The sequence below is a fragment of the Lycorma delicatula genome, chromosome 1 (assembly GCF_047948215.1).
Source record: "Lycorma delicatula isolate Av1 chromosome 1, ASM4794821v1, whole genome shotgun sequence".
Classification (NCBI taxonomy): domain Eukaryota; kingdom Metazoa; phylum Arthropoda; class Insecta; order Hemiptera; family Fulgoridae; genus Lycorma; species Lycorma delicatula.
In genome coordinates, this window is record NC_134455.1 from 62,190,576 (window position 1) to 62,214,527 (window position 23,952).

At 28.7% G+C, this 23,952-nt stretch overlaps 1 protein-coding gene across 5 annotated transcripts in view; it reads right to left on the reverse strand.

Moving 5' to 3' along the window:
* The window catches only part of LOC142318899 (sorting nexin-17-like), an 85,396-nt gene that overhangs the window by 12,760 nt on the left and 48,684 nt on the right, over positions 1-23,952 (reverse strand). For 3 of the 5 annotated variants that reach the window (XM_075355558.1, XM_075355575.1, XM_075355550.1), the window contains exons 7-10: positions 21,361-21,567; positions 18,054-18,236; positions 13,202-13,315; positions 10,889-11,046 (exon numbers count right to left, since the gene is read on the reverse strand). In XM_075355558.1, coding sequence (XP_075211673.1) covers positions 10,889-11,046; positions 13,202-13,315; positions 18,054-18,236; positions 21,361-21,567 — 662 coding nt within the window. Of the gene's footprint in view, positions 1-10,608; positions 11,047-13,201; positions 13,316-18,053; positions 18,237-21,360; positions 21,568-23,952 lie in introns of those variants that run through there. The other 2 variants (XM_075355569.1, XM_075355584.1) reach the window with 2 other exon arrangements.

Sequence of the window (23,952 nt, forward strand, 5' to 3'; positions counted from 1 at the left end):
ATGAAATTACATACAAATCCATTCACATTATATACATCTAATAAAATATTAAACGTATATACTTATTTCTGCTCTTCAAAAAGGCTGAATTTTGAAATTTAGGCAACAAAACAAATTTATGTGAACTTTCCTGTTAACTAGTACAAGGTTAATATTAAAGGTAGGTTAAGAAAGAACAGCCTTAATCTAATCAGCAGCATGTATGCATATGTTGACTCACAAAAAACAAACTTATATATATATTTTTTTGAAATTGTTATTCAAGGAGAATGGTAGAATTAGTTTTTTAAGCTTAGCAGTCTAAGTATTTATTTAATGCTATCAATTAGCAATGTGCTAAATTACATTTGATCGCTTTTAGTTTAATCCTCTAGATTATAATATAAATATTGGGCCTAGACTAAGCACCAAGCAGACATGCAAATCTTAAATCTCTTGTATCACAGAGAAAAACATTAAAATGATATACAAAGCTGTTTAAATTAATCATAGTATTAAATCATAATCATAGTATCATAGTAAATCATAATCATAATCATAGTATTAATCATTTATTAATCATAGTATCAAAAATACATTGTGATTTACAGTGCATAAGAAGAAGAAGAAAGTATCATTAGCACAATATTAGCTGTATGTAATATAACAAATTTTGCTAAATTCCTCATGGCTAAAAAAAAAGTTAAAGGTGGAAGGCTATAAAATCGCAATATCTTTTTGTCTAACAAAGTATCCTTTTTCCTACACTATTACTGATATAGAAGAAAAACAGTGCTATGTTATGTTTATACTCATATTAAAGTAAGATGAGAAAACATAGAAAAGTATTTAGTTACATTATCAAGGCATTTGATATGGGTTATGTGTAAAGCTGATCAATGTTGACCATTTATTATAAATAAATACATATTTACTTGTGTTCTAGCTCACCCAGACCTAACCAAATTTTAAAGAATTATTTTAGCAAGGGTAATTAATGATAAATGTAATAAATAATTATATTAAAAATGTTTTACAACACAATTTCTTAATTAAAAATTTGTATGTTTTAACCGTGGTTTTCATCATGTGATGACAACCTGTAAATAACAGAAACTACAGCACCAATACTTAGATCCTTTCATTTTTAGTTTAGTAACAGTTAGATTACCAAGTAATTATTATCAAATTATGGTTACCATAATAACCAAGCAAAAAATTGAGTTTCACTGCAGAGTTCAAACTCAAAAATTGTAACATACATGTATGAAAATGAGAAACAAGCAACTGCCTAAGTGTGTAGGTGATACAATCAAGAAAATAGATTAAAAAATTTCCAAACCAAAAGTGCTCATGTTAAGAAAAATTTTTTTTTATATATATAAAGATAGCAGCACTTTAACAAACATTGTTAATTTTTTGTTTAATCTATTTAAAATCCTACAGAGTAATATAATATTGGCCAGCCAAATCACTAACAAATTCATTCTTTTTAACATATTTTTATTATTTGACGACATATTGTTATATATGGAATTTTTAACTTTAACTTTTAATTTTGATTTTAAACTCAGCAAATTCTGTTTTATTGTATTTATTTTATTAATGGCGTGTATTTATAATATATCATTTTATGCGAACAATAAAAAGATTGTATCAACTGAAGATGCGAAAAAATTGTGAGAGTACTCCTCTGTGCGTGCGTGCGCGCGCATTTGTGTGTGTTATTTATATTTCTGTAATAGTACAAAGGAATATGAGCCTTAAAGTTGACTTTAAAAAATTATTATTAAATATATATATATATATAGAGGAAGATAAATTACACCAGCACATTAGAAATATCAGTTATTTCAGTGTGCTGTATTATCTTTATATGATCCTTATTTTCCATATTATACAAAGAGTAGGAAACAAGAAACCTTTCATTAACTAATCAGAACATGTCTTACATGGAAAACAAGGATACTAAGTTGAAAATATTGATAAAACATTTTGGCAAGGAGTTTCTGAAAAGTTAAATTTTTACAAGATTTGAAACAAATTTGGCTTTACCAGACACTAGTTGAGAGAAATTCTTTGTTTAAGTAGTAGTGAAACCTTCCAACAAAATCCTTAAATTATCACAAGCCAAGTAACACTAGAACAGATGACTTTTATTCTCTTAATTTCAGATACATAAGCAAAAACTAATTTATATTTGTGGATAATTCACCACTGATTTGAAAAGCCATATCTAAGACACCAAGATCAAGCAATTTTAAGTGGATAAGCAAATGCATTTTGCGTTCATAAACTGAACTCATTGGTTCTTAAAAATTTCATACATTCGGTTTAGTTGAAAATTTTGACATTTATACTGTCAATGTTATATAAATTAAAATATTTTTAAGACAACTTTGATAAAATCTATTCCTCTTTAGTTACAAACAAAGGAAATCATTTTTTTAAATAAAAACTATGAGATTAATTCAGACACAATCAGTTTTTGTTCCTGTTTTATATGAAAGACATTTAATGGCAGGATATTTTCTTGTAAAATTTTAAAAATAAATTAATCTTAAATTACAGTTTTAATTATTAAATGTAAATTAATCAAGGAAAAATAGCTTAATTTAAAAGACTAGTCTTTCTTTATTCATGCTAAGTATCAGTTAGAATAATCCACCTTTACCTGTAAAATGAACCTCCAACTGGTGGTCCTTTTATTTCTGTGGTGCCACATTGTTTTAGCACAGTTTGCATTGTTTAAAAATAAATAAAAAATTAGCTGTTTAAATAATTCATTGTATGACTAATAATGGATTAGAAAAGAAAGCTCTGAAAGAAATAATAATATAACTACATTAAAAGATCCTTATCTAGAAATGCAAAATTTGGAAAACAATGCAGCATTAATACTAGGTTTTCTCTGAATGCTTATCTCTCCATAACAAAGCTTTAGTAATAAAATAGAAAAGTATAAAAAAAAATAATGTTGTAGAAAATCTTTCCTATAAAAATTGAAGGGTGGCAAATACAACTCAATGAAAAACTATATGAACAAACAAAAAGGTTCCTAGTACAAGTAAAAAGAAAAGACTCCAATTTCATGGGCAATTTTTACAAAATTAATAATAATAATAGATTAAAAAAGAAAATATTCAACCACTTCGTAGATTAAAAAGTAGAATAAAAACTGTTTACAGAAACCTGTAAAAAGTTCTTTTTTTTTAAATAAAAGGCCGCAGAAGATATTAAAAATAGAGAAAAATGATCAAAGTCAAGAAAGGATTCTGGAACAAATTCTCCCCCAAAAGAGGAGGTGCAAAATGGATATAAGAAAGAGAAAAATGATAAAAAAGAATGAAAAAATGTGGGAAAATAAGAGAGAAAAAAAGCTAGATGAAAGATAGAATGTGGTTCTTTAGCTGGCCAAAATTGGCCAGCTAATATTGATTATTGTAAGGCACTATCTAACTACTGTTTTTCTGATGATGCAATTCAGTTAAAAACCAACAGCTGAGAGGTCTTAGGTTAATTTTGAATAAACCCACCATAGTATGACCTTATTACAACTATGCTCAATTTTCAATCTAAATACCTGTAAACTTAGTCCTAAGAAAAAGATTTAATCTTTATTAAGTTGTTTAAAAAATATTTACCGATACACCACAATTTTATTTATCAACTGGATAATTTAAATAACAGAATAACATTAATTCTGTTATAATTTGATTTAGAGGAAGAAAAATATATTCTTATAAAAGCCTGTTTTTATTTTTAATTCTATATAAATACAAAATTATAAAATGATTGTTACAGAAGGTTAATCAGTTAAAAGTAGGAAATACAAAAGTTCAGCTTGTTCAGTAAGTAAGGAAAACGTTCCTTAGTGTTAATTTCATTATTACAAATCCACAATTTTACTTTATTAATATTTCTACAAACAAATATTTTACTTTATTTAATAAAATGAACAGGTTTATAAGCACCATGCAGTTGAATAAATTTCAGTATAAAATAAAGAAATGATTCAACTGTTACTGAAAGTCGCTGTTTAAACTTACAGCATACATCCAAATACTTTACTAAAGGTTTATCAAACTGTCAGATGTTCATAACATCTGCTGTTACAAATCAGCAGCGACAATACTAAATAAAAAATGGTTGTTCATATTTAGCAACATATAAACAAAAGAAAAGATGTGTATATACATGCATAAAAATTACAGAATGAAACATAAAATATTATCTATTTTGAAGTAGGCAACATGAGAGAAACAGATCAGGTTTTCTAATCATTATTTACAGTAGATGCCACTTATTAGAAGCACTTTTGTATATAACAAAATTGAGCCAATAAAGCGGCTGATTCAATTAAGCACTGAAGGTTATTTTCCTGTACACTTACAAATATAACCTAAACATTTACACAAAAAGGTCATAAAATGTAACATATGCAGTTTAATGACCACATGTATTAGTACATTATTTATTTAGTTACAGTATTTAGTTGGATAACAAGATACTTTAAAACAAACTAATCTAACATTGAAAAAAGAAAAATTTATGTTTACTGTCATGTGTTTTAAGTACATTAATTCTATTAAGTACATTACTGTATTACAAAAATATGTCATAAAAAGATACAGTATAAATACTAAAAAATAGAGAATACTGTAAAATTTTAATTTATAAGTGTTTTATGCAATGAATAAAGGAAAAACACATCTGTAAATTATGTATAGACTATACCAATTTCAGTTATTCTGTAATTCCTGTAACTGCTTATCTTTTTTGAAGTAAATTTTTTCATAGTGTTCCAAGGAATCATTTTCCACTTTATAAAAATCACGTAAAAGTTCAGCATCTTCCTCCACATAATTCCAAATTTTTCCATAGAACTGATAGTACATTGGTTATTTTTTTTAATGGTGGTGCCTGCAGCTGAACTTCCTCTGCTTCTTCAATCTCATCCTCTTCCAGCCCTTCATTCATAATTTCTGACACAATTTCATCATCAGTAATAGGAGCACAAATAGGACTGTCCTCTTCAGTATAGATCCACTGATTAATTTCATCATCCATATCTTCAATTAAACTTATCAGCTGTATTAAAGCCGTTGTATTCGATTATAAAAAAAATAATACTATATTTTTTTAAATTTTAACTCACTGAAGAATGAACCGTACAGTTGTATAAAATTAAAGCTATTTTTATTTTTTGACTGATTAATTTTTCATTCAATTTAATCAAAAATTGAGAAAACAAATCAGATATTATCCACACATTTTTTATTGAATTGTCGTTTACAGGCAAGGAAACGCCACGAAAACATCTTGGATTTAATGATTTGCCTATAAATAGGAGTTCTTTTTTATCACTTTCACTCATGTTGCAAATGAGAATTCTTATCTGATCTTTCTCCTCTTTACCACCAAAATTGTTAATTTTTTTGAAATGTAACGAAAAATCAGGAAGTGCTCTGAAATACAACCCTAGTTGATCACAATTGCAGATCATCAGGTTTGAAGTTTTTAAAATCTCAGGAGTTCAGTTCTTACTACAGTCATCTGCAGCAGGTTGATCAGCATCAATTTTTTACCTAATGATTTGTTGTAAACAAAACTGTTTCTCTCTTTCCAGCAAGAGAGCCAACCATCTGTTGGTTTGAAATCATGACCACTAAATTTTTCTACAAACTGTTTGGCTTTTACCATTAAGATTCCACAACTACTGGGCGCATTTAATGTTCTTGCTTCAGTGAGCAATAAAGTGTATTAAACATTTTCATTCTTACCACAATGTTACCTCTTTCTGTTCATGTTCTCAATAAAGTGACTGCAGCCTCCAATTCTTTGTGGCTTTTAATGATACAAGAAAGTGAAGTCTGAGAAAATGCCATTGTCACTGCAGCTTCTCACTGACTACATTTAGGAAGTTTACCATATATTTTTAAAACTTCTAATTTTTCAAGTAAATTTAAATCTTTATATTTATGTGACATGGCTTCAAAATTCACAAAAATTTCAGAACAGTAAACAAAAAATAAACTAACAGACAAAATCACAAATGATCACAATAAAACAATAGTAATGTAACGCTAAACATTAATAATTAAAGCACATACAAAAAGAAAACTAAAAGATTTAAACAAACATATGAATCGAACCATTACAGTATAAAGTGTAAAAATATGAAATACACTGAAAGACGAATGGCCTGAAGTATACTGCACTGCATATACACCACTGAAGTATATGCAGTACAAGTACTGCACTACAGTTTTATTACATGAAGAAATTTATTTCCTGTATTTTGGTTTGGGTTTTAGAAAAATGACTCAACAATCCAGCTGATTCAATTACCCATTGATTCTAATAATCAGCATCTACTGTATTTATATTTTTTATCTATTAAACAAAATGGCAGAATAGAATATTTGGTAATGAGAATTTTCAGTATAATGTTTTGTAAAGAGTGAAAACACAGGACAAGTTCAGTGATTACTTCTACAGCACTTATTAACTGGGTTAGAGGACCAGTTCCAATTATAAAAGCTATTCTATTAAAGATTAAAAAAAGCTGTAATGACAAGTTCGGTGTGTGATATGAAGAGAACTAGGTTACTGAAATGTGTTTGTAGTCTCAGGAACTCTGATAACTGGTTAAAACCTGCCATACTGCTCAAATAATTAGTAATAAGTTCAAAACTCCAAATTTTTAATCAAAAAGACACTTATACACCTTAAATTTAGTTTTATACACCTTAATCTTGGCCATATCCTTCATTTAGAATCCTTGCACTTCACCCCTACAAAATTAAGTAATAATAAATTATGTAATAACTGATCAAATGGAATAAATAAAATCATTTACACTTTTGCTAAAAATTTAATGAACTATCATTGTAGTTAGTGAAAGATATTATTTGTGTATTTTATCAGAGGAAGTAACATAATGGTGCTCATATTGTTAAGAAGGCTGAGGGAAATTCAATCAATGTTTCTGGAAAACATTTCTGTTGAGATATAACAGACTTTCTTTCAGCTTTAACATGAACATCAAGTCTTCAGTAATATCTTACGTCAAAACACTGATGCTACAATTCACACTGCAGAGCACAACTGTACTGTATTAAATAATTGAGGGCAATACTATCATAGATTATTGTGCCCAATAGACTTCATGGCTACCCGATTTCATACCCTGATTTTTTCTTATGACAAATTAAAGAAAAACGCACAAGAATTTAAGGAATTATGGTAGAATTTGAGATGAAATTTAAGGTTAATACACTATATATGCAAAAAAAATGTAAAGAAAAGTTTTTTTTAAACTATAAGTGTATAAAAAGTAACAGTGGCCAAACTGAAACATTATCAACGCTTTACAATAAACCAAATAATTGAAAATTTTAGAACTTAGTACTATTGCCCAGAAAAACTTCAAAGACAAACATCAAACTTTTACTTAAAACTTAAAAGAGTGAAAACTACTCTCGGTTTGTGAAGAAAAAATGGATTTCAAGATTTGGTTCAGTAACACAACTTACATAGGAAGAAACAGCAAATGGGAAAATCTGAAATAATTTTATTAGCCACTCCCAGGTAAATGACAAACATTATATCGCCAACAGTTCAATCAGCTTATTTTTTTTAATTTTAAGGTCCAACGTTCAATTTTAAAATAAACTCAGATTTGTTTTTAACAACCTTTTTTTTGGGTACTATGATTATTTGAAAAATTATTAATTATTATTTGAAAATTGAAGTTACTTTACTTTAAATTTATTTTATACCTAAACATAAGTTCTTAACATCAGTTTCTTATTGGTAAAGAAATAAAATGTCAATCAGAATATGTTTTCTGGCTTTTTTATAAATTCACTGCAGGCCTATAGGTTCCTTCCTTCCCTGTTTAAGCAGTAAATTTAAGTGGTAAACACTGATAGGAGATATTACCTGAAAATCTGCCATAACCCTAAACCATAATCATATATCTATGTATATTGCGAACATATTAAAATTAGTATACAAATTAAGATTTGAAATCAAATCAGTTTAGCTCTTATTCGTTTTGGTTTTTGAGCGTATAAATATTACTCTACTTCTTCACAAATAATGACAGTTAAAAAACTATTTATCACATAAATATGACATTATTGCTAAGGGTAAAACGGTAGGCAGTGTGTGAAATGGATAAAAAATATTTAAAAATTAAAGAATTAAAAATTCTAAAAATTATTACAGAATTAATAATAATTAAAATATAGAATTATTGTCATTTTAAAATAACTTAAAATGTAAAACATAATAAATGGATACATACATAAAAAGGTAGGCAGTATGCGAAATCGTTAAGATGATTACAGTCGAACTCCCATGTAACAAACATCTAAATTGCAAATTCTTCCATTAGCAAATTATTTTTGGAGAACAGTGAAAATGCGGCATTATTACATTACAAATTGCCTCTACTTAGCAAAGTTGAATTTCTATACAAAGTTTATTGCTGTAAATACTATATGTATACTGTGTGAAATAAATGAAAATGACAAAAAAAAATAAACTGGATAAAAATAATGAATAAATACTGTATTGTGTTTAGGCAGACCTACATTATTTTTTGTCAATTAGTGTACTGTATAAACAACAGGAAGTTGCCAGCATTGGTACGTTGGCAACTAAAAGAAAGGATTCCTTTCTTATCCTTGTCTTATGCTACTTCAAAAGTAAGCCTAATGTGTAAATGAATTACTATTCAGTCCTAATCTTCATACTGTATGACACAGATCTAGTGGTTTTGTTTTGTTCCAGTAGTGGTTTTGGACGATTTTGTTTTTCTTATTGTACATACAAAAGTACATTGCATTTTTTGTTGTTTTGAGTACCATATTTCCCCGTGTTGTTTTTCAAAGTACTGTAGTATATTGTTCAGTACTGTACCATGTATTGGTGTATACCATGTATCAGTGTTATCATGTATGTGATTTTTGTTACAAATGTCCAAAAGAAAGTGTTTGGTATCACAGAAAATATGCAGATAATCAATGAAGTTGAAAAAGGAGATAAGAAAAAACATAGCAATTCTTTTTGGTATACCAATGAATTCTCTTTCCACAATATTAAAAAATAAAGATTCTATTAAAAAACAAGCAGAAAATGTAGACAATAATAGAAAGAGATTTAAGTCTTGTATTTTTGATAATACTGATGACACTGTAATCAAATGGTCAATAGTAGTTCATGAAAAAAATTTACCAGTATTGGAAAGCATTATTAAAGAAAAGGTTTTAGAATTTGCCAAAACACGAAATTGTCATGATTTTCAAGCTAGTTGTCTGCTTGACAAGTTTAAATTACAGTATACTCTTGTACAAAAGGTTTTATGCAGCTAGAGTGCTGACGTAAAAGAAGAAGAACGTATAACATGGGAGGATGACATCTAGCCTAACCTACTGCATGAATACAATGAAAATTATATTTTAAATGTCGATGAGACCAGGCAATTTTTTAAATGCCTTTCAGACAAAATGATAGCTTTTAAGAACCTGAAATGTTTTGGTGGAAAGTATAGCAAAGAGAAGGTTACTGTAATGGTAGCTGCCAACATGACTGGTACTGAAAAGCTCAATCTTCTAGTAAGCAGAAAGTCTCAGCGACCTTGTTGTTTTAAAGGCATCAAATCATTAGAGACAGATTAAAATTATAACAGAAAAGCTTCGATGATGACTGAAATTTATATAAAATGGTTAACAAAACTTGATGACAAGATGTCAAGACAAAAACATAAGAATATTTTATTTATTGATAACTGCCCAACCCATCCCTGCCATGTAAATGAAATCTGTAACTGTTGCTTACTTTCCGCCAGGTATGACTTCAAAACTGCAACCAATGGACCAGTATATAAATAAAATTTAAAAGTTCACTACAGAAAACGAATTCTAATGAAGTTTTTTAAAGCTATCAATGACAATGTTCCAGTTAAAAATTTAATAACTTCAAAACAACGTATTGCTGAAATATCTAAAGCATTGTCTCATGATGTAACAATGAAACAATTTCAAAATGTTTTAAAAAGTCGAATTAAGTAAGAATGAGACAGTAACAGCCACCAATAATAATAATTTCACAACTGAAGCTGTAATGAATTCGATATTCCAGAATTTCTTACAATAACTAGGATAAATTGCAAAACAACAAGGAATTAAAACTGCTGCTAGATAAATACCTAACAATCGATGATGGAATAGTGGTAGCAGAGTGTCCTAACGATGAGGAAATAATCAGAGACATAGTTGCAAAAAAACTAGTAGACCCACAAATTGAAGATGAAGTAGATGAAACAGATGGTAAAATGACCATTAAGCCTATAAATGATGAGTTATTGAGATCATTCGATAAGATAAGAGGTGGCCTTCATTCATTTGAAAATTTACTGGATATTATGTTTAATTGCTTGAATAATAATTCAGAATTTTTTTTTGAAAATAAAATTAATTTCGGAAACAAAACAGTTCAAACAAAAATTACAGACTTCTTTTTAGTAAAAATGTATGTACATACATAAAATTACAGTACATAATACATTTTAGTATTACTAGTATAATATTCTATTTTACAAATTTTCCATTTAACAAACTTTTATGCGGGTTCCATGGTAGTTTGTCACACAGAAGTTTGACTGTAATTTTAACACTATAGAACTGTCTTTTTAAAATAACTTAAAATGTACAACATAATAAATGAAAACATAACATATTAATAAATGGGAACAATGTTTATTTATAGAAAAAACTCAAGAGATGGATATTTAGCTTCAAAAAAAATATATATGAATACACTACAGACCTGCTGTTCTAATAATTATTAATAAAAATATAATTCAATAAAATTATGATTAAATGAGCAAATACATTACAGATCATCATCACCAATGCCTTCAAATGCATCATTCTCAACTAATGGTTGGGATTTGTTCATACAGTGCTTCGAGCCAACACCAGTAAGTTTTTCTGATAGCCTGCGCATTGATAATGATGATTCGTTTAGTTTCACAGGAGACTTTGGTGTATTATCCTGAAAAATAAATACACTAATATTAGTGATCAATTAATATTTTATACTAAATGATTCAAATTTCATAACATACTGAACCAAATTTGAAAGAAACATATTTGCTGCTACACTTGTATTCCTGCAAGCAGGCTGAGTATCACATATGCTTTGCTGGCATGGGTGCAGTCTTATGTAATTTAGTTCCAAATTGTAGTAGAGGTCATAAAAAGTTTTGAATACTTTGTTGTTACAATACAGAACTTAGATTTATTTCTGATACATTTTAGTATAGTTTTATCCTAGTTAATCAGCATATTTTTATACAAGTTTTTGAATTTTAGTCAATGTGTCTCAACAAGTAAGCTGTGATTTTAAATTATATTTATTTTTTTTTGTTTCAGGCACTATTAACTACATTATTTCAACAAATTTGCTTTTTCAGTTTCTTTTTCTTCCACATCATATTCCATTTGGTGATGTTTTTCTTTTTTCTTCTGTCCTGGTATACTTCTTTCATTGTATTGTTTTCCCTGGAAACTTGTGTGTTTTACAATTTCTTGCTGTGGTGAAAATTTTTTAAAATCTTATTGTGTTATGTTCAGCTTTTCCATGTTTTTCAGTCTCTCTAATTCAATTGTTATTGGGTTTTAGATTTCTAAAGTATATATGTAAAGTATGTAAGTATGTATGTATTATGTAAAGTATTAAAACAACATGTTTTGTAGGTGACCTAGGAGGCGATTCTTCTTTTTCAGATTACATCTGATACTTTCTCTATGTTCACATAGAAAAAGTGATCAATTCATTATTGTGTCATCTCCAGTATTCTTCTTCAACTCCGATGGACCCTAGGACCTTTCTGAGTACTCTATTAGTTTACGCTCTAAGTTTATTGTTTATTGGAGTTTCTTGATAAATAACAGACATTCAGCAGCACATAGAGCTTCTGGATGAACAATTGTAGCCCAGTATCATAATTTAATGTTCATTGATATGAATTTCTTAATGTAAGTGTTCCTAGTTAATTACAAAATAGCTGGCCAATAAATCAATGTTTTGCTATTAGCATCGCAAAGTGGGAAAATATTCAAAATAATATTCTGTTTGCTGTGTCACTCTATCTTATTTTATTTTCAATAATCAGCACTTAATGAGGTAGTGTTATAACTAGCAGTGATTTTCAACATAAATAAAAATAAACAGTAACATCAATGTGTCAAAAATCTGTTTCAAATTAGACAACACATTGACTTGTAGAATCCTAATCTCCTACCTTTACGGAACTTAATTCCAATCCTATGTCCTTCCAAACAATTTCAAATTAGACGACACATTTATAGGAACTGTAAAAATGATGCAAAAAGTATATTAGGAAAAACACATGAACCATAGATACGTTTATTATCAGTTTTTAAACCAAGCACACAAAGGTTGCCTAAATATGAAGGTGATTTTGTGATCAATTTATGATCTAACAATGATGCTCATTTTAGTGTACCCCATATTATCATAACTATAAAGAGATTTTAATTGAAGATAATGAGGCATATAGGGATAAAAGAGGCAAAGAGAAAGAAGTTTGAAGCTTAGAGCAAGGATGCAGCTTCCACAAAAGCTACACCCTGAAACTATATGATGTCAATGCTCCTGTGAATACACCACATCTTACTTGAAAGTTTGTATACTAAACCTTTACTTGAGAAAGCATTACAAATCGGTTGACCTTAGTACTCTATTTTTTTTTACATAAGCTTGAAACCTGTGCATGGGAGGTGAAGATGGGATTTTGTAGCATATGAAAAACGCCATGCCTGACTGAGATTTGGATCCTGGACCTCCAGATGAAAGGCTCAGAAGCTACCACTTTGCCATGTTAATCAGCCTGATTTATTTGGTGCCTGATGTACATACAACTAATGACTTTCACCTGTTTCTGAAGACAAAAGCTACCCTGAGAGGACACCTTTCCAGACGACAAAACAAATTAAAGAGATTTTAGAAATACAGCTGGTATGGGAAAAACACAGGTATTTTGTTGTACGTTCTTAACAATGTTTAATAATTAAAAATAGATCTAGCCAAACTCTAATCTAATCCTTTTAACGAAAGATTTTTCTAAATTAAATTGATTAGAAATTAAACTTACTTTTTTTATATAAATAACTACATTACTTACATTTACTCCATCACAAAGGCTGGAACTGGACTGACTCAGACAAATACGCTGACTGCTGCCATCTCGTCTCATGTAGCTGAACATATCTAAATCTACTTTATTCTCTTCATTACGCTGAAGTACAAAAAAAAAAAATAATAATGATTGTATTTATATGCAAAAAAATCAATAATTAATATAAATAACATCAATATACTAACTTAAATATGATCAATTCTTAACTATGAACAAATGAAATATTTCTAGAAAAATAAAGGGAAAGCATTTTTTTTTTTAATTCATAATATACTTTAATTTTTTGTGCATTTTATTATCAACAAAAATCACATTCTATTAATTATTTACTATTCTAATAATTATTACTATCAATAAATGTAAATTTGACGTACAGTGAAAGTACTGGATGAAAATACAATTATATCTCTTTTTGACAAAATTATTCAAAAATATCATTTAATCTTTTGAAACACTGATATTATTCAAATTAATTTCTTCCAACACTCACTTCTCCCATCATTTGTTTATTCCATTTTCTCCTGAACCCATGGTATTAATAAAAATTAATCGATTAAATGTAGACAATTCAAATAGTACCGAACCAGCTGGTAGTCACATTATCCACTGCCTAATTCATTGCTTACTTTACTCCCAAAATCTATCCAGCTTTCATCCAAAAATTATATTTTAAAAATATTATTTTTTTTATATACATTTTTGAAAACATTTTGTCCTTTTTTTAAAATCACAAACCTAATTTATCTTATTGTTAATAAAATGACTGAAGACAAAAAAAAAAAGATAATAATTTATAGTAAATAATTAACTACTTACCTCGTAAAATACTGAAAAATAATGAAACAAGATTTTAAATAGAATTAAACAAAAAAATAATAATAAAACAATAGCAGAGTCAAATTATACATGTGTAGTTGCACTGCTGACATAAGTTTATGAATGTAAAGATTTTGTTTACGCATCATTAAATTGATGGCAAAGATCAAGATAAAGAAAATTATTATATTAATATAATATAATTAATATATATTATTTATTATTAAGATTTGATAAAGAAAAATTATTATAGATATTACCACTTACATACAGAATCAACAAATTATGAGGAAAAGCAAAGTAGTTTGTTTCATATTAGCATACTACAATACAGTTTTTCATCAAACTAACAAATTCTATTTAACTTCAAAAAACAAATATTTGTATCTAATACATGTATTGAATTAACAAAACAAAGAAAAAATGACAAATCAGAAAACTAATATATCAGTTCATTGTTACCAAATGATAAACACAATTAACTAATTACATGTGAAGGTCGTTCAAATAAAAACCAGATTTTTTTTACATAGCTTTATTGATATTACATAAAATTACCTTATTTTTCTACATATTTTCCTTCAACAAAAATAAATTGTCTCCATCAGATAGGGAGCTTCCTGATCCCCTCATAGAAAAAAACAAGATTGCTGCCCCAACAACCAACTGCATATATAATGTTCAACTGTGGTATCGTCTTCGAATCTTTCCCCTCCTAACAAACATGCAGAAAACCCAAAACCAAACCCAAGTAGAAAACCCTCTACAAATCAAACATGTAGAAATCATACTGTGATAAGTCTAATTGACTAAATGTCTGTACAGTGAGTGTTCAAGAGGTGTCAATTAATTTTAGCTAGTTTGTCATGAGTTAAGCTGCTGTATGTGGTCATGTGTTGTCATGGAGAAAGACAACATTGTGAATCAGTTGCTGGTGTCATCTGTTGTGATAAGCAGCCCTAACATTATCCAACATCTGGCAGCAGTATGCTGCATTTAGCATCCTTCATTCGTGCAGGAAATCAATCAGCAGCACACCTTTTGAGCCTAAAAACACAATAGCCAGAACTTTTCCAGCTGACAAGCGTTTCTTAGCCTTGATTGGTGCCCCTCCCCGCTCTTCTGCCAACATTGTATGCTCACTCCTAACATTTATGTCCACCTCTGATTCAATTTCAAAAACAGTTATGCAGCAGTCATCTTTCACAATCACAGCATCATAGCCACTTTGACATTTTTTGGCCCAATCAAATACTTTAGTTTTTGACAGGGTAGCATCTCCGAACTGTGACTGGAGTCAAGTCAAAATTTTAGAGGATTTGACACCTTCACTGGCAAGAGATTGGATTACAATTCATTGTGCAATGAAAGATGGTACCTCCTGCACAGACATTCTGTTATTGATGTAGGAACATGACCTACAGACATAGCTGGCCTTGATCTCCTCCACACATATCCAACTAACTACTCGCAGTGCCGCTCCACCTTTACTGCTCTTCCTTATACGCATGGCAAAATTCCAGTCTATATTTGAATGACCCTCATACAGAATGAATCAAGAAGAATGGTACAAATTTTCAAGACATGTTCTACTGGTGAAAATAAAGAAAAAAGTACATACAAACATAGATTCAGAAAAGCTTTGTTAGCAACTGTAGGCTGACAAAAGATTTCACCCTGATTTCTGCACTTTCAGTAAAATTAAATTGTAATTTTTGGGACCCATATTAAAGAGTAAATTTAGAGATTTTATATGAAATCTGACCTGAAAAACTGAAAAAAGATTGGCCCAAGAAGTGTATTTTTAGTAGTTTTCAAAAAATCTTGGGCAAAAGAAAGATTAGAGTCAAAAAATACACTATTCTATGTTTCACATAAAATAGCTTTATTAAATAGCTTAATAAAAATTTTAAATAAAACCTTCAGAGAATTTATTCTGAGTAAAATATACACAATTAATTTTTTTAAAAAAATGGAAAATCAAATAAAACAACACACCTATAAATAATCTATCAGCCATCTTTAAAAATTAATTTTATCTAAACCTGTTTGAAATAATTTAGTTCATAAGTTGGCAATAACAACCTACTCCAACAATTAGTTTTTTGTTCTACATTTGAACAGCGATAAACATTTAAATAAGTGAATGTAAATACTGCATTTATGTCATTATCTATTAATGTCTTATAAATTTTCTAATGTGAAATATGCAGACAATGTTTGTTAATGGGTTCTACAATGAGATGCATGAGCTGCACTGAGAGAATACCATAAAACATTCCTGAATAAGAAGATTCCAGGCCACAGAATCTTTGCTTGGGTATTTCGGTGCTTAAGAACTACTGGATCATTGTCATCTTCTTCGAATACTACTGAACTGCAAGAGCAACATCCTGTCAGAGAATAAGAAAATGTAATTCACACGTTGGACATAGCTAGGATATCAGTACCAAAAGAATTTCTTACTACACTGGTTTAACACACAGTAAGGTATGGCAAATACTTTGAAAAGATAAACTCCATCCTTTTAATCTACAAAAGGTACAAAATTTATTTTCTAGACACCTTCCTTAACTTAGATTCTATTTTGTTAACCGATGAAACAACAAATACTTGAAGTGGAATTTTTAATTAAAAAAAAACAGTACATATGGAGTTTAGAAAATCCATACAGCACCTTCAAAGCTGAACACCAACACAGGTTCCACATAAACATGTGGTGTGGTATTACACATACAGAATATTGGGACCATTTGTTTTCATTAAGAATGTTTCGGGTAAATCATAAACCGTTAGCAGAATAACTTGTCAGATCTAAAGAAAAATGTTCCTCTGGTAATAAGAAGGCAGATGATTTTCCAGCACAATGGGGCAACTCCACTTTTTTTTAGCAGTTCCACGTTTAAAATGCAACTTTTATACAGAAGTAGATTGGAAGTGGAGGATCTATCAACTAGTCTCCAAGGTCCCCTACTTAAAACCTCTGGACAACTTGTGAATCCGCTTGAAATCAGTATATCAACAAAAGTGTAATACAAAAGAAATTTGTCATTAGAATTCTCAATGCGGTATAACTAGTACAAATCAATCCTGATGAAATACAAAAAGCCACCAAATGTGAACTGGGCAGTAACAATGAAGACAAAATGTTGAAAACACCTCCCAACGACAAAATAATGGCCACAGACTACAATGCTCGAAATAACTACAATTTTTTAAAACTGCAACTAATATTCCATAAAAAGCTCAGTTGTCAAATTAAAGAATTCTCCTCTTCATGGTAAATCCTGATTTATGTATACCTACACCAAATGAAGAAGGAAGCCAAAGGAAATTCATCAAATTTTTAAAAAAGCAACTATTTAGTCTAATCAGAGGTATTTTAATACTCACTAATAGTTTTAACCTCATAAATAGTAACAAATATAATTTACTCTTGAAAAAAAATAATAATTTTTTTCATTCAATTTATTAAAGATTAAATGATTAACTGGTGAAAAAGTCTGATTACAGTGACTTTTTGAAATGTCTTATCTGATACTTATCTGATAAACTTTAAAATATTAAAGGAATACAATAACTATCAGATGAGAGATAAATTAAAATACTGTAAATATTTAAATTGTTTGCAATGTGTTGGTTAATATCAGTCCACAAAATTACTCAGAATGAAAAAAATAATCATTAAAAATGCAATAATTAATTTGGAATATTTATTTCCATTTTCTGTCTCGGGAAGCTTAAAAGCTACACAGCTTAACTAGTTTTGCAACTTTTCAGTATAGAATGAAAAACCAACTTTAAAAAGTTGATGAATCATGATCAATAAAAGATACAACTCTTATAAAGACAAAATAATAAAAAACTATAAGAACAAAAAATATAAGAATAAATCACGTTCACAAACATATCTACTTAGGCACTCTTACAAAATATTTTTTGAAAGTTTAAAATTAACACAACAATTTAAAATATATCACATCATAAAGGCATAAAATTTATTTACACAAATATTCCATACCTGATTTATTTTGAGACCAGTTTTTTTCAACATCAATTCATCAACAATGGATTGTAAACAAACAGATATGAGAATTGCTTGATCACTTGTAATTGTCACCCACTGTAACTTGTCTCTCGCCATTAGATATTCAAATGCCAACTCCATCACTGGATCCTTTCGCTCACCATCCTCTATTCTTTCCTATAATTAATAACACAAACAATTAAAATGAAAATTTTTAATATAGCACATTACTCCAATTTCAAATGCAATCGCAATTTAAATGTTCACAAACAAGTCATAAACTAATAGTAGTAGCTCAGTGAAGATGGAGGGTGCCAGAAATAAAAATATGAGAAAATAAAATGAAGTAAAATACAAACTTTCCTTAATACACTAATAAACTGAATTCAATAAACTAAAGCAAATTCAATAATAAACTGCTTCTACCCAATAAAATTTCACATATTCCATTTTATTTATTTTTTTTTAATTACATTAAAAGAAGTTCAAGAATTGAATTTACTCACTAATTAGGCACCTCAGCTACTAATTTGCAGCGATTTCTTGACCCTTGAATAAAAATAGAATATCTGGCTTGGCCTACAATTACAGTTGCTACCTCACCATGACCCCCCACTAAAGAAACAGCTGGCTTCTAGCTATCATACTATGCCACTGAGCTACTGCAAACTGTTACAAGTGCTGGCCTTCAATCTAACTAGATTGAGTGTAATCTAGATTGATTGTCTTAGATTACTTATCCAGGAAAGAAGAATCAAGGATAAAAAAAGTATAGGATAGATTAAAGGTATTACCAATCCCCAAAAGGGAATATCCAAGAGCAAGATTAATCCTTTAGGAACTAAGCTAGTTTCATAAATCACAATAAACACTAGATATACTTTCTCACTTGACAGGAATCTACATGCTGTTAGCACTTCTCATGGTACTAAAACGTCCATAGCAATTGATACCATAAAAAAAAATCAGAAAAATTTATAAGGTTAACCTATCCAATCAAATATCAGATTCTCTTAAGGCACAATCAAATTCCTATACACATCAGATGTCAGACATCTTCTAAAGTTGTTTTTACGTTTCATGGTGCTTTAATCTATTTAAAAATAACTTTCAAGTAGTGCTGTATTCTGCTAGAATTCTCTGTGTACATCTTGTTTAAAATAATAAGTTTCATGCCCACATTATAATAATGGACACAGGTTAGTCAGCAGCAACTTATAACAAAAAATATATGTAAAAAATTATATTAGTAATTTTACATATGAAAGTGAATCTAGCAGTGCTGTATTTAATGATAAAGATGATTAGTATAAAACGTTAATGCTTCAGATAGTGGAAATTAGTATTTGATAAGGACAGAAAAATTTTCTGGGTAATTAATTTTTTACAAATCATACATAAATTTTTTTTAAATTGTAACTTTTATGCCAATGGAAACCAATATATTTTAACAGTAAATTAATATACCAAAGATACTTCTTTGCTTAATAATTATTTATCACCTAGTATTTAATAATTTCAAAATATCATATTACATATATAAAATGGCAATATCCACAACTTTTATAAAACAAGCCATAACAAGTTACTACTGAAAGCAGATAGAAGAATATTAAAAAAAAAATGTATAGTAAATATTGAAACTGATATATTCACATAAAATCTTTATACAAAACTTACTCAACAAATGTATTATACAAAATGATCTCTAAATAAAGTAATTCTGTCATAAGTTTATTTTATAAAAATGATATAGACAAGTTTTGATGTAATCCAGCATGCTAGAGGTTAAGGGTAAAATTATGAAGCTCAAAACTACAAAGTAATAGATAAAACAACGAGAAATAGTATGAGGAACTACAACATAAGGAATGCATTGAATGTAAACAGTATAAGAAACAGATAAGGTAAATGTAGTTTAGATGGTGTGGATCGACAGCAGTATAGAAATGATGATGAAAGGACGGCAATTAGATCAAGCAAATCACAAATGATATTAAGAGACTGTATTTAGGAGGATGTGATTCTATTCACCTGTTAATGATTATCCTAAACTAAAAAACATCAACATACCTCCTGCTAACACAAGTCTTTTAATCTAATTCCAGAGCCTTCACTTGCTGTAACACCATCATCTTCATTTTCCATTAAGTCCCAGTACCCAATTCGTTGTTATTCATTTTTTCAGGTAGAATATTTTGGTTTCTGATGGATTTCCTAATATACTTTATTTAAACTTTGAAATGTATGATTCAGAACTACAGAAAAAGAGAATGCAATGTTTACCACTATCTATGACCTGATAGAAAAGGATATAGAAAATAAACGTCAAATTACTATAAGCCTTCATTCAGGTACACAGAGGAACACAATTAAGATGATATACAACAGAAATAAAAAGAATTATTTTCGTCACACAGCAGTGCAGTTCCACTCAGTATGTTTCTTTCTTTCTTTCTACTTAAAAATGTTCTAATAATTTGAGACAACTTACTCCACGTACATGTGGAATTATTAAAAACATAATTAATTACTTTTGTTAGTTCAGTTGTTGACAATTCATCTGCATATTTAATCTTACTGAATTAAAAATAATCCTGTTTAAAAGAGATCAAAGCTGAGAGAACAAAAAACCATTATAGAAAATTTGTCTTGCCTATGCTATCTCTGTTGTCTGTACTATACTCATTTAAGTTCATTTCATTTCAATTTTTTAAAGGTAGAAAAAATTACTTTCAATACTTATATTTCAATTTTATAAAAAGATACAAGTGGCATTAGTCACCATTGGTTTTTTTCTGAAAGTAAGGATGTACTATGTTCAACAAAGTCCCTCTGAAGAGCAGAATGAAGGTGCCACTTACTGAGCTGAATGTCACCTGCTTACTGATGGGCTTGACATTACATGCTACAATATGTTTGGCTCAAAGAAGGGAGCTTCATGTCATACTTTCCTGGTAAACCTATTGTGGAATATTCGACAATAACCATTTCTTGAAAATGGTTATGATAATTTTTGAGTGACTATCTTCAGTCAGGTCACCTGCAATCTAATACTTACAGAGAGAAAAATTAATGTGAAATTCTTCTTTTTATAAACACTGCATACTTATGTGTTCCAGATTTTATATACTGATCATCATAGGATAATATAAATTAGAAAGAAATAACGCTCAGAAAGAAAAGAATCAAGTTAAGTGAGTTGCCAGTCAGAGAAAAAGCTAAGAGAAAAAAAAGAAAAAAGAAAAGGGAAAACAGACTCAGACAAATTAGATTATTCTAGATATTCAATGTTACTTACATTATGAGTTGTAATACGCCAGCACCTCATTCTAGTTACTTTAAAGCAACCCTCTTTTACTTCTCCATTATCTAATTTAACTCTTAAGTTCAGTTCTCTATGTCCAGCACTGACAATTACCGATGATCCTGGATATGGATAATCACATATACAAGGACGAAATTGCATATACCCATAGTATTTCAATGTAAGAGCTAACTCTAAATACTGAAACAGAATTTAAGATTAATAATAAGATCAAATATTTACTTTCTCTTTAAAGAATGCATTAAAAATAAAATTCCATTTATGGTACTCAAGCTGAACTTACAATACTTAATGAATGCAGGAGTTGATGCTATTTAAAACATGGAAAAAATAACCACGTATAATGAATTTTGCAAGTAATTACAGAGAATATGTTTTGCTCTGCCCATAAATCATATATAATAAATATGTAGGTGTAGGTGAATACATATGTATGTCATGGAGGTTGGCAAAATACTAGCACTGTAATTGGATATAAGCATGCTAATTTTTCCCTTTTTTTCAATTATTTGTCTAATATGGCAATAATTAAAAATGATAATTGATGTGTAAAACCCATGATTTTATATAATTAGTTAAATTTTGACTTTTTTACAAATGATACATCTGACATTTTCTGGAAGTTCATTTACAATACTTTTTCTTTTCATTGGTAGCTTTACCAGAAAATGCAAAAATTATTATTTTTTCAATTCATTTATGAAATGCTTAAAATGAAAGAAAAAATTGTTCTGAAAATTGTTTCATACATTTGTTATTAAGCAATAGAATAAAATGTATTCATGTTAGCTGCAATAGTATTACTTGTTGGTTTGCATGGAACCCGCATTTCAACAAGCTTAGTATGATGATATGATATAGATATATACAGATATATGCAACAGAACATTTCGCTCAGTGAAGAAGGAAGCACAAAACTACTTCATGCCTCACTTTCCTTTGGTAAGCCTATCATGGAAATTTTGTTATTTTTAGGAATGGCTATGCTATTCAATGACTCACCTTGTCTTGTGTCAGGTTGCTGACACCTAATATGATCAAGGCATCTCACATACATGTGCAAACAAAAGACATTTCAATTTCAATAGCTTTTAAAAATGTTGAGTAACTTTCTTCTATTATGTCACTAATAATATGTAAATACATTTATACAACTGCCTCCTAAAAGATTTTAATAATTATACATGACCTTATTATGAAGTCATATAAGTCTCTCTCAAAAAAAAACCTAGCCATTTTCAAGATTAAGCATAGCCATTTTCATAGGATCTCATGTCAGCCATAATAGAGAAAGTGATGTAAGACTAGTTTCTCTATTGTCTTCTTCACCAAACTATATATAAAGGAATACGTCAGCATGCCCAGCTAACAAAAAATCCAGGTGATGCTCAGCTCTAAAATTTAAACTGTTTTTCTACAAAAAATCTGATGTGGACACTACATGACTTCCTTTTACACCTACTAAATTACATATACACATTTTTAAAAGTATTTTTTTTTAAAAGTACATACAATTTTATTTCACTAACTACTTCTGATTTTTTTTCATATATATATTTTTATTATTATTATTATTGAATAATTGTTTATTGTAAAAAAGTTTTTACAATCACAAGTTAATAAATAATTATTAATAAATCAATATATTTAAGTTAAAAAAAATAAAAGTAGATGAAGTTTGATTCGAACCGATGTGCCTTCCCTTGTAAGAACCAAATATTTCATTAATTAAAATTTTATTTGGCTATAACTCTGGAACCAATGAAAATAAGTACCACTTACAATATATAGTTAAAAATTTCTCAATGAGGGCTTATTAGTACAGTTAAGAAAAAGTTTAGAATTCAAAATTTTTGTATTTTGGGCTTTTTTGGACACTTTTGGTTCAGTCAATTGCAATCAAAAGGGAAGGTGCAAAACTATGTGTTACAACAGTCCTAATCCACAATTTCAACATACTACGGCTAATTGTTTTTGAGCTATGCGAGATACATACGTACATGTACATGTACAGATGTCACGCCAAAACTAGAGAAAATGAATTTAGGAATAGTCAAAATGGATATTTCCATTGAAACTTGAAAACTGAAATTTTTCACGATCACAATACTTCCCTTTACTTTGTACAAGGAAGTAAAACATAAGATATCAAATAAATAATACTAAGCATTATATTTAATCATTCTGAAGAACTAAAAAATTCATTAAAGTGTTGCAATTAAAATTATAATATGATAAGGAAGCAATAACTTTTAACTGAAAAGTCATAAAAATCAAAAATAAAGTATCCTATTTGAATATCTACCATATTAGACAAATAAAAAATAATCAATAAGTGTTATCCTCTAATTCTCAACTGATATAGAATTTAGTAGCATAGTTGAAATTAATCCTAGAATGAAATAAAAATCTGTCAAATTCTAGAACTAGTAACAAATATCCATATGGAATAGTATACCAATAAATACTTCAGTCATCCATTGATAATTGGGTTACCCATTTGATGTGTCTGGTTTAAGCACTGCAACATATTTTTCCAGAACAACTTACATTTTCTGTTATTAC